The sequence below is a fragment of the Mycetomoellerius zeteki genome, unplaced genomic scaffold (genome assembly GCF_001594055.1).
Source record: "Mycetomoellerius zeteki isolate Tzet28-1 unplaced genomic scaffold, Tzet1.0 scaffold471, whole genome shotgun sequence".
In the NCBI taxonomy this organism is placed as follows: domain Eukaryota; kingdom Metazoa; phylum Arthropoda; class Insecta; order Hymenoptera; family Formicidae; genus Mycetomoellerius; species Mycetomoellerius zeteki.
In genome coordinates, this window is record NW_017257470.1 from 82,361 (window position 1) to 94,518 (window position 12,158).

The 12,158-nt window shown below is 33.0% G+C and overlaps 1 protein-coding gene across 4 annotated transcripts; it reads left to right on the top strand.

The window, feature by feature from the left end:
• Positions 1–227: 227 nt before the first annotated feature.
• Positions 228–10,482, top strand: LOC108727211 (L-dopachrome tautomerase yellow-h). Of its 4 annotated transcripts, XM_018455234.1 has the most exons (5): positions 228–472; positions 5,575–5,650; positions 5,823–5,972; positions 6,231–7,107; positions 9,411–10,482. In XM_018455234.1, the coding sequence occupies exons 4-5, from the start codon at positions 6,335–6,337 to the stop codon at positions 9,931–9,933; spliced, it is 1,296 nt and encodes a 431-aa protein (XP_018310736.1). In that variant the 5' UTR covers positions 228–472; positions 5,575–5,650; positions 5,823–5,972; positions 6,231–6,334; the 3' UTR covers positions 9,934–10,482. The 4 variants fall into 4 exon arrangements, with proteins under 4 accessions (XP_018310736.1, XP_018310738.1, XP_018310740.1 ...); XM_018455236.1 differs by lacking the exon at positions 5,823–5,972; XM_018455238.1 differs by lacking the exon at positions 5,823–5,972 and having other exon boundaries at positions 5,575–5,641.
• Positions 10,483–12,158: the final 1,676 nt, after the last annotated feature.

A 12,158-nucleotide genomic window follows, 5' to 3' on the forward strand; every position in this document is an offset into this window, starting at 1 on the left:
TAACTCATCATATGGATTGTTACAATTATCTGAGTAATAACAAACAAAATCATACTAATATTTATCTAAAACCGAAATTAATGAAGAATTGCTTATTTTCACGACGGAATTACACCACTGGACCGAAAATTTACGTCGCGTTTCAGCACGGCGACATGGCAATTCGCATCTCTGCATCACTTGATCATCTGCATAAACTCGACGTAATATAGGCGACATCTTCTCCTCGTCTTCGACTGCGCGTAAACACATTTTAAACGAACGGGTGGGAAATCGACGTTTCCCGAAGCATCATCGTCGTCGTTGTCATCGTCGGTGATGGTGATGGCGGCAACGTCGCCGTGCCATGCGTCTCTCGTCTTGTTAGTCAAATCGCGATCGTCGTTGCGTGATCATTCCGCTCGTTACACTTGGTATACAAATCTCGGCACGCGCGAATCGACCTGCGTACGAAAATAAACTTCATCGAGAAGTAAGCAAAGATTGGCAACTTGTTCCGATTATACGCTCTTTACCAAGATATTACACACTTTGCAAATTTATATATATATAGATATATAAAACTATCTTCTTTATAGATCTATACTGGAAAAGAAATACATAAAATCTCATAATAAATAAATAAATGCTGTGTAAACTATTCGTGTGTGTATATATGTATGAATATATATATTGTACACACACATACACGCACACGCGCGCGCGCATGTGTGGCGCAACAGCATAGTCAGCTGTTTTCTGAAAAAAAGAGTATATATTAAAAATTAAAGTTATATTTTAAAGCACATTATACATTCACTAAAGTGCATTTACTCAGTTATGGCATCTAATCTGCATCATTATCATTAATTATAACTTGTCATCATGCTTTTCACGAGACATGAATTTTATAAAATTTTTACATTTTATAAAATGTAAGAATGTCATAGATCGATGGATTGGCTTCTCAATCACGGACGAGATCCGATTAAAAATATCAATTATTAAAATGAAGCTTTGAGAAACGCGAATATTTATTTTTAAGCAGTTAGATATCTTTGGCACATTCGAAAGATTTGAAGGTTTTTACCCAAAACTTTAGCAAATATATATATATATAAATATCTTCTTTATAGATCCATATTGGAAAAGAAAAAATCTCATAGGAAACATATCTCGACGATAAGCTAATTAATAATAGTGGTGATTGAGTGCTATAACTAATTAAATGTATTTTAGTGAACGTAACGTATTTTCAGAGCAAATTTAATTTTTAATATACTCGATTTTTTTCAGAAAACTGCTGACTACGCTTTTGTGACGCTAACTATATACCGGGTGTTTCAGACTATCCGTTCCACCCTTTTATCTTCGCAGAATAAGGTCCAATCGAAAAAGTATTCAGACAAAAGTTGTGAAACACCCTATATATGTATATATATACAGGGTGTCTGGAAAATCGAGGTTAATACTTCGGGTAGTAATTCGCGCGGGACCAAAAAAGAAACAGGAAAAAATAGGTGTATAAACATAGGTCCGAAAATAAGTCGTTTCCGAGTTATAATCACTTTTATCTTAAAAAAAATTATTATTTATTTCTCATAATTACAATCGTAATTTATTTCATAGTGTTTTAACATAAATAACTACATTTCGAACACTACTATTTTGGCGTAAACCAGGATGCACCATGTAGAAGCATATTCTGCTTGACATCCTTTTTTTTATTTCTTTATTTTTAAATTTTTCTTACGTTACTAAAGAGATGCCAAGCGAACTATACCTCCACGTGGTGCATTCTGGTTAACGCCAAAATAGTCCGAAATGTAGTTATTTATATTAAAACATTATGAAATAAATTACGATTGCGATTATGAAAAATAAATTACAGTTTGTTTTTAATATAAAAATTATAATTCGGAAAAGACTTATTTTCGGATCTATGTTTATGTAGCTTTTTTTCCTTCTTTTTGGAGTCTGAATCATTTTCCGAAGTATTGACCTCGATTTTCCGGACATCCTATATACATAGGGTGGCCCACGTAAAGTGTTACAAGCCAATAACTCTAAAAATATTTGTTCTATCAAAAAGTTGTTCATGAGAAAGTTTCATATATTCGAGGGGCCTTTCAAACTACATAAACAAAAATCCACCCCCGTCCTCCCTTGAAGAGGGACGAGGGATAACTTCAAAGTTTCAAATGGGACCCCCTGTAAAATATTACATATTTGGATTCTACGGAGAAAAACAAGTAAACTTTGTCTGAAATATTTCTTTCGAAAATGCTCCTATTAAAAGTTATAAACATTTAAACTGTAATGTAGAGTGCATTGAAATTAATAACAAATTAAATAAGACTCATAGTTTTCTGTTTTTTTTATTTTATTAAATGTTCGAACTGTTAACCATTAACATCTAAACACTTATTAATTCTTTTTACAAAACTTTGCCTAACTCTAAACAACATTTCTGGATTCACCTTAGTGCAAGCTGTACGTATTCTTCGTTTTAAATTTTCTTTCGTCGTAAATGGTTGAGATGTGACTTCCTCTTTGATATACTCCCATAAAAAATAGTCCAAAGGTGTAATATCAGATGAACGAGGCGACCATTGAACAGGACCTCGCTGACCTATTTACCTGTCACGAAATATCCCATTTAAAAGAGTACGCGTTGCTCTGGAAAAATGAGGAGGTGCACCATCTTATTGAAACCATATGTTTCTTCTCACATTAAGTGGTAATTCTTCTATAAGTAAGGGAAGATGATTCCTTAATAGATTACGATAGAATTCAGTATTAACAGTACCACCAAAAAAATATGATCCAATTACGAAATCGCCAATTATTCCACACCATACATTTAATGACCAACGATGTTGAAAATGAACCTCGCGCATTCAATGAAGATTCTCATATGACCAATAGTGTATATTATGTCTATTAAGATGTCCAGTATTGGTAAATGTTGCTTCATTAGAAAAAAGAATATTTTGCAAAAATGAATCATTTATCATGGCATCACGCATCCACTCGCAAAATATTACACAATGTTCATAATCGGTTTCCAAAAGTTCCTAAGTCAAAATCAAATGATACGGATAAAATTTTTGTTTTTTCAAAATCCGCTGTATTGAAGACCGTCCAACTCCAGACGTGTTTGCTAATTCGCGTTGACTGACATGTGAATTTATTTCAACTACAGCGAGAATATTAGCACAATTATCATCATTAACTACTGGATTTGCTTTTTGTCTTTTAATTGCACTTAATTGACCATGTACATGTAAACGAAGAAATGCCATATACGATTTTTGAATATTATAACGTTCTAAAAATAATTGCGCTGCACGTCGATAATTTTTCTTACATTTTCCCAGAATTAACAACATATTAACTTCCACGTCAAGATGAACCATGATTTTCGAACTTGACAGCATGAAAACCAGCTCAAAACTAACTAAATACATAATAAATTTGTATTTACGTTTCCCGATAAATGTGTGTATTTATGTTTCTTTTGGTTAACATCAAGGTTGTTTTCGTTTTCATTGTATCGTGAACACAACTTTGTGTCAATGGAGTTCAATCATGAATAAAATGGCTAAAAGTTTAAATGTTCATAACTTTTTGATAGGAGCATTTTCCAAAGAAATGTTTCAGACAAAAGTTACTTTTTCCCCATAGAATCCAAATATGTAACATTTTACAAGGGGTCCCATTTGAAACTTTGAAGTTACTCCCCGCCCCTCTTCAAGGGGGGATGTGGGTGAATTTTTGTGTTTACGTAGTTAGAAAGGTCCCTCGAATATATGAAATTTTCTCATGAACAACTTTTTGATAGAACAAATATTTTTAGAGTTATTAGCTTGTAACACTTTACTTGGGCCACCCTGTATATATATATATATATGTATATATGTGTATATACAGGATGTCCCATAAAGGTCGGGACATGTGAATATCTCGGAAAATATAAGTTTTACAAAAAAGTGTTTCAGACAAAAGTTGTAGGATTCAAAAAGGTTTATTTACTGATCTTATCAATTTGACCTCGGGTAGCGTCGCCAAAGTCAGGTTATGGTCGACTTTTTTAAATGGAACACCTTACTTTTGATTCCGAAATCTAATAGCTGATGCCAAGAGCTTTCCAAAACAATATACTAAATCAATAAATAAAAGAAGGGCTACAAGCCAGTTACAATATAAAGAATATTTAGTATTCGTACAAACGTTTAGACGCCGATCGGGTCATTTTCAATGTAAACACAAATAACATTACATAAGTAGTCGGAGTATTCGGTCAGATTACAGTATCCAGTAAAACATATCGGTTATTTCCATATTCCCTAATATTTGATGTGTGTGGTCCATATGTAAAATTAGCATCATTTGACTGATGTAAAAGTGATCTCATCTTATTTTTTTTAAAAATCTACAATCTTGATTTGTCGTAATGATGTGAGTCGGACGAGAGCTTTCCAAAACGCTATAAGAAAATATTTTTTCATTAAGTATTTTTCGGGTTATAAGGCTTGCAAGTTACAGCACCGCCGGCATTAGCATTACCCAAGGTGTCCGACCGATGGTTAAAACCTCCTGAATATTGTTCAGGATCACGACTTGAATAACATTTATCAGGATCAAAGCCAATGGAGGTTATACCTCTTATTTTCATTACGTAGAAATGAATTTTCAGTGTAAAAATGAAAATAAGAGGAATAACCTCCAATAACCTTGATCTTGATAAATGTTATCCATGTCGTGATCCTGAACAATATTTAAGAGGCTTTAACCGTCGGTTGGACAAGTTGGGTAATGCTAATACCGGCCGTGTTGTAACTTGCAAGCCTTATAACTCAAAAGATACCTAATGAAAAAATAGTTTATTATAGTGTTTTGAAAGCTCTCGAGGTAAGTTACAAGAATATGTAAGTAATGAAAAATGGAGGATTCCATTTAAAATTTCAAAGTTACCTGTTGTCCTGACCTCGACAACGCCGCCCAAAATTAAACCCATTTTATGTATCCCTCGAAGTAAAAAAATTTTATTTGAAACATTTTTCGATTTAACGCTGTGTTTTTGAGATATTTGAATGGATCTTTTAAAATAGAACATTGTATATAGTACATACAAGTACAGTTATAAAGCATATAGAAAACTATACAAATTTTACTTAAGACATCTTTTCATATCTCTTATTGTTCCGACGATAATTATTTAGGCATATGAACATGGATAGCGTATATATGGAAGCATTAATAATTAATTCTCGAAAATGAAATGTCGTAATGTAATTTTATTACACGTGATTGAATTCGTAAAAAAATAATCTTTAATTTGGTAAAAAAAATTTGAAAATTTAAGAAAATTATGGGTAGTGGGAGTATTTTGTTACACAAAAAAATAAAAAAATTTTTTTTCTTTATGACTTTAAAGTACTCTTGAAACCGTACTTTTGTTTAAAAATTTTTTTCTATCTTTTATACTTCCGACGATATTCGTTTTGAAAGAAAAATACCGGTTTTTTTCAAAAAGGTGTTTAACCCCTTAAACATGAGTTAGCGCATGTATAAGAAAAACGTGTCTTTTAGATTTTCGTGTTTTACAATGTATTTCACGGAGAATCAAATCGGTTTCGAACTGTTGTGAAACTTCTCTGTAAGTGCAGTGAGTATACTTGTAACATCTATCAATTTTTTCCAATTCCATTGTTGACCCATTTATAAAATCTCATGAGTGATTTTCGTAAATGTTTTCATGCTGAATTCGATTCCGCAACCCATATTTCTCCATTGCATCACGTTTATGGTATACTCGAACCTAAAAATGTCTAAAATAGGCCTTTTTGGAACTTTGAGATTAAAATATCTGAGGAACTTAACGTGATGAGGAAAGGACTATTTGGTTTTATCAAAAACCTTCGAGATTACACCATACTACCGTTTTTTAATCAAAAACAAAACCTACCTTTTTGTAGGCTTGTGTTACTGTACGTAATACACTTTATACACTTTAGAAAACAAGTTTGTAATAACAGAATTTTAAAGTATTTTAGAAATTTATTTATTGTTTAATTTATATTTTCTTTAAATTTTGATAATTTACAATTATTACTTTCAAGTTAAAACTATAAAGAAATATGTCGTAAAATGCTTTCATTAAAATTCTGTGTTTTTTTAATATCAAAGTGTTTTGATATTATCAATATTTCTATACATATTACATCTTATTAAATCCCTTGAAACAGGCTTAAATTGCTGTGCGGCGTGTAGCATCGAATCTGCGAAGAAAGAAGGGGAAAAAGATATTTTTAGTGATATTCACATTAAATCAAAGACATTATTGACTTCAATGATTATGAAGCGATTGATGTTACTGACTTTTCTAATCATCGTAGTATCATGTCACGAGCCGTTTCAAGTAATCTTTGAATGGAAGTCGATTAACTTCCAGTGGCCATCGGAGGATGAACGGCAATATGCTGTAAGGCACGGCGATTACATACCGGCAAATAATTTTATCACCACTGTGAAATTTTGGAAGGATAAAATGTATCTATCATTACCACGATGGAAAGACGGTGTGCCGGTGACACTGGGTATGACATCGGCAAAACCGATTAACGGCATTACAGCGCCTGAATTGGAGGCCTTCCCCACCTGGGATATGCAGAAACTGGGTGATTGTACGGCATTTCAACTGGTCCACAGCATGGAAATCGATCCTAAGGGTCACATATGGATACTTGACACTGGTCGACCTACATCTCTCAGAGAATCCAAAGCCGACTGCTCGCCGCGTCTTGTCATTCTTGATCTCGAGGACAATAATAAGATTGTTCGTACTTATCAGTTCCCCGAGCACGTAGTTCACCGCAAAACTGCGTACCTCAATGATATTGTTCTCGATCACGAGGATGGCGGTATGGCATATATTACCGACACTGATATTACCGATCCCGGCATCATTGTATACTCTTTAAGAGATAACAATTCTTGGAAGATCCGACACGATTCTATGAAAGCAAAGTCGGAGGCGGTCGGATTCATGGTAGCAAAGACGCATGTAATCAATCCAGTGCACGTGGATGGCATAGCGCTTTCACCGGCAAGCAGTCGCAACAGGTAAGGTAGACCTTCAGATTAGTATCCTTTTGCCTTTATCCTTAGTAAGATTTCCTTTTTCAAAGTCATCGGAAATATATGTAAACAGTATTAAGAATCTTTATTTTAGACCGCATATGTGAGAACACAATCATTACTAGAAATTAAATGCCTATGAAAAATTACAACAGATATATTTCCATAACGGTTGAAGCTCAATTTCACATTGAATTATTTTAAACATTAAAGATCCAGCTTCGACCGTTATGGAAACATATCTGTTGTAATTTTTTACATTTCTCATCCTTATTCTAATAATACATTTGCAAAATTAAATTGTTGCATTCTTTATCTCTTATTCAGATCGAATAGCATACAAATATAAGGAGTACAACGCAAGAGAAAAACTTTATAAGGATGATAATGTTTTCACAAAATGGAAAATATCGCAATATGAAATTCACAAAATAAATAAGCGGTTATGACCAAATTAGCTTATAACTAAATACGGTAAATGTTCGCCTTAGGGGAAACCCGAGAGGAGGTCCGATAACCTTGACCTTGATATATTGTCAAGGTTATGACCTTGTAGGCCAGTCAGTAGGAATACTATGGGGATATTTCTAATCCACTACGTGTTAGTGCGTATGCGTATATGCGGTATGTATGTGTGAGTCCGAGGGTGGGAGAAATACGTCGCTAGACTGGGAGGGGGCTGACGTCACTTGACGAGGGGCTGACGTCACTGGACGGGAGGAGGTTAACGCCACCAAGATCCACGGTAGAGGGAGACAGGGCCTCACCATGTTATTCTCTCTTTCTTCCACCCATTATAAGATACAGTTCTCTCTCTCCAATCCATTGCGGTCTTATACTTACCATCTTATTCATGTTCTCTCTCTTCCTCCGTTGCAGTCCATGCTTACTATATTATTCGCACGCTCTCTTTTTCCCGTTGCAGTCCCGTACCTATCATATTATTCGCGTTCTCTCTTCTTTCCGTTGTAATTTCTCTCCCACATTGTCTTTTCTTCTCGATTTTATTAAACGGACACCATTTGTTTTACTATTTTATCAATCATATGACCTAATGTCTAATTATAATATTTTTTAGTAATTAGCGCCTTCTTATCAACTAATTCAATATACGGGATATGAAGAAGGAATGGTGTAGAGGAATAAATTATTTTAAACACAAAGTAATTTTATATAATATTCATTTTTTAATATATGGTGTATAATATGATCCAAAGTATATTTATTACAATAATATACTAAAACTCCTTACAATAATACTTGTAATATAATTTATAATATAACTTACAATATAACTTACAATAATACTAAAACTATATATGTATAATTATAATGTAACATATAATATAAAAAGAAACTACTGATACAGTCGTTATTACCTCGTTTTTTTTATGTACAATAAAAAAATATTGTATTATTATTTAAATACAATATTTTAAATATAATAATGGAAAATGTGATACTTACCAGTCTACAACTCCTCTTTGGGCTTGTCCACTTCGTAAGGACGAAGTCCGAATAAATAGTGTAGGTTAAAGATATCAAATCCATACTCTATCTAATTCCTCTTCTTGAGTCTCTAGAGTAGGTATCCTCCCAGAGCTCATCGAGCTCCTGCCTATTCAAAAACCTCATTAGTATAATCGTTCGTCGGTGAGCTATAATAATGAAATCCTGTATCCTTATATCTTGACGGTCGACGTTCTGATAAAAATAAATAAATATCATTAAGTTAAAAATATTACATTGATGTATGTAAAATGGTGTAGGGTAGGTGGTCCAACAGTGAACCAATAGTACATTATGAACCATTGCGATATTTCGTAAATGCGACGTTACCAGATTGCGCTGTTATCATGCAACGACTTGCATTTGAACCCCTCCTCAGCTCCCCAGTCGGCTAACAAATTGCGCCAAAGACGGCCATGTAATATCACATTTTAAGAATTTTGGGTTGTAAAATAAATTTTTTCCGTAAGTTTTACGCATTTTTTATGTTTTTGTTATACCTACTTCCGAAGAAAATTGTTTTTGTGATTATTTAAAAAATGGAGGATGATGGAAAAAACGGACAAAGTAGTCGTTTTTAGCACATCAAAATTTTACGGAAACATCTTTCAAAATTCAAAGCACAAGACCCTCCCGCCCTAAATTTTGTCGGCCTGTTATTATTGTGTTATTAAAATCCTTTGTCACACATTGTAGTATTGTAAACATAACATTTTTCTATATCGAAAATTTATATTTGAATATGATTTTCTAACGGATGACAATCGAATTTGTTTCAGACAAATCTACTATTCGCCTTTATCTTCTTTCCATCTATATTCGGTTCCAGTATTTGCTCTGAAGAACAATATGACGAATATCGATCAATACGTGAAGGAACTTGGACGGAAGACTTCGCAAACGGACGGCATGGCGATGTCATCTACTGGCGTACTTTACTTCGGTCTACTAGCTGACGATGCCATCGCTATGTGGGATACCAAGAATACACCATCCTTCACCGTCGGTCAACGAATTATATCGCGCGATCACGTATTGACGCAGTGGCCCGACAGTTTTGCATTTGACGAAGACGGCAATTTTTGGTGCGTCACCAATATGCTGCAAAACTTCTTAAATAATCGCGTTGATATCAATATGCCCAACTACCGTCTCATTCGATCACGCGTAGGTTTTAAAAATTATCAATATTACGAAAATGGCACGGCGCCTGAGTTACCAGATTTCACCGCCGGTACTGATTCCGTCACATTTGTACCCGCCGCGCTATTGCCTATCATTTTGATGCTTATCGCGAAGTAACCGCTTCATGACAAAATCTTGTTAAAGATATTTATGTTATGAATATGAATAAAAAATTTACGAATCCATGCTAAAATAGTTAATCATATATTAATTAAAATAACGTCTCATGGCACAAATTTAACGCCTATCGCGTAACCAATCAGAGGCATACATAATGCGTGATCGTGTAACCAATCAAACGCGATACACAATACTCGTTACATTAAAAATCTGTACCATGTGAGAAAATATAGTTCTTTTTTACAGCTTATTCAAGAAATGAAGAAACGTTAGATCTAACACTATACAGAGAAATACTGTTTAATTTTATCATATAAAAGTATATTACCGATTACCTTACATCATTGTCAAAGTCAAAATATTTTATACGATTTAAAAGATTATATACTACAGTTTACAGCATGAAATTATTTTGAACTAGATAAAGCCTTTTTTTATAGACTTCTCAGTATTGAAAGTGACGCCGTAAGCCAAATTTTTTCAGCAAACACATCAGGTTTTTAAAGCAACTGAGATTTAATATAGGTACAAAAATGGCTCTTTCGCGATATTTGACATTTTTTGTAAAAAAGGTTGATGTCATCTTGATATTCTGATTAGAAGTTATGAATGTATTGATTGTTCATTTTCTATAAAATTTTTTAATTTCAATTTTTTACTTCCACCATATTATGAAGGATTTAAATCATTAATTTAAATACAGAGACTTTTAAAATAGAAAATTTTTCACTTATAACGATGAAGTCATGTTATGTTTTTCATAACAGATACCGCTAAATATATTTACACATGTACACACATGGTTGTCCCAAAACAAATATTTATCCTTAAAATGTCACATTCATGATATAATTCTAAGTCAATTTTATTGTGCTAAAATTTTATACAAAGCTTAATTTTTAAATTATAAGCGAAAATAATAAGCGAATTACGGATCGCTTACGGAAGGTAAGCAGGAGCGGCACAACGCACCTTCCAAGGAGAGTGAGTAAAATAAGCATACATTGAATTCATTTACATTGCAAATAATAATTATGCCTATTATACTCTTCAGTTAATCACTTGGCTAAATAGTGAAGAGACAAAAATTGGGCAATTCCCAACCACACAGTAGGGAGATACTCATCCTCGGTCTCATAGAGCATAATTTCAACATTTTCCAACTATTTTGTCAAAACATCTATGATAATGATCTACGAATTTGCTGACAATGGTTTGAAGAAAACCGAAACATTCAAATAAGTTTGTATCGATAGTCATTGTACAATTTTAATATAATATGTGAATATTATTTGACTATTATATACGACTATTATATACGTAAATTGCACACCAATTCTCGCGCTGTGTTAACGCTCTCATTGTCCGTATATTATATTATTGTCTTTTAATTTCGAGAGCCTGATTTGTATTTAAATTTTGATTTTAGTTTTTTAAAATGATTACAAAATGCTGCCTTTGTTCTGCGGAGGAGAACCCTATTTATCCACAACAATCATTTCATAAGTAATGCAATAAATATATTTCTTATTGATATTAATTTAATTAATGTATGTATATGTCACAGTCAAAATGTAAACTTTTGTAAATGTATACACTTACTAATCAATGTATACATTCATGTAAAATTTATTATAGTAAAACGTATACATTGATTACAGCAAATAATAAAGCGTATACATTTACTGAATTTAATACTTTGACTGTGACATGAATCAAATTAATGATTCTTGTATTAAATAAATGTATCTTTATATTTAATAAATATTTTGTCGGTGGTATTGAACTAAATATTTAATTAATCCTCGAACAGCGGACATCGTGATACTCGCACGCACGGCGTACATTTCAAGAATTAAATTGTTTTAAAATGTTTGAAAAGTAGTTTTTTTATTATAATATGTATAAAATATGTAGAGAAGGAGAAATAAGAACGCATATTTATCATAGAAACAAATGTCCATTTAGGTCAAAAGTCTATAGGATCTTTCTTGTTCCTCTCGACGAGACCTATCCATCGGTGCACATAAAGTCCACCGAACTTCAAAGCTAACAAAGTTATGAGACTTTTTAGGTTTTTTTTTTCAACAGGCTGCCATTTCTAAATTATTATAGTTAGGTGAAAAGTCTATAGGACCTTTCATGAAGAAATGCCAGCGAAAAAAAACAAGCGCAAGAGGAATCCATTACACAGGTCATTTAAAGACAAAAGAGTGCGGAAG

What these genes read in the sequence shown, in the direction of transcription:
- LOC108727211 (XM_018455234.1), top strand. Translation starts at nt 6,335, where the DNA reads ATGATTATGAAGCGATTGATGTTACTGACTTTTCTAATCATCGTAGTA. An exon ending in CCGGCAAGCAGTCGCAACAG is followed by an intron (nt 7,108 to 9,410) that starts GTAAGGTAGACC and finishes AATTTGTTTCAG; the next exon opens with ACAAATCTACTATTCGCCTT.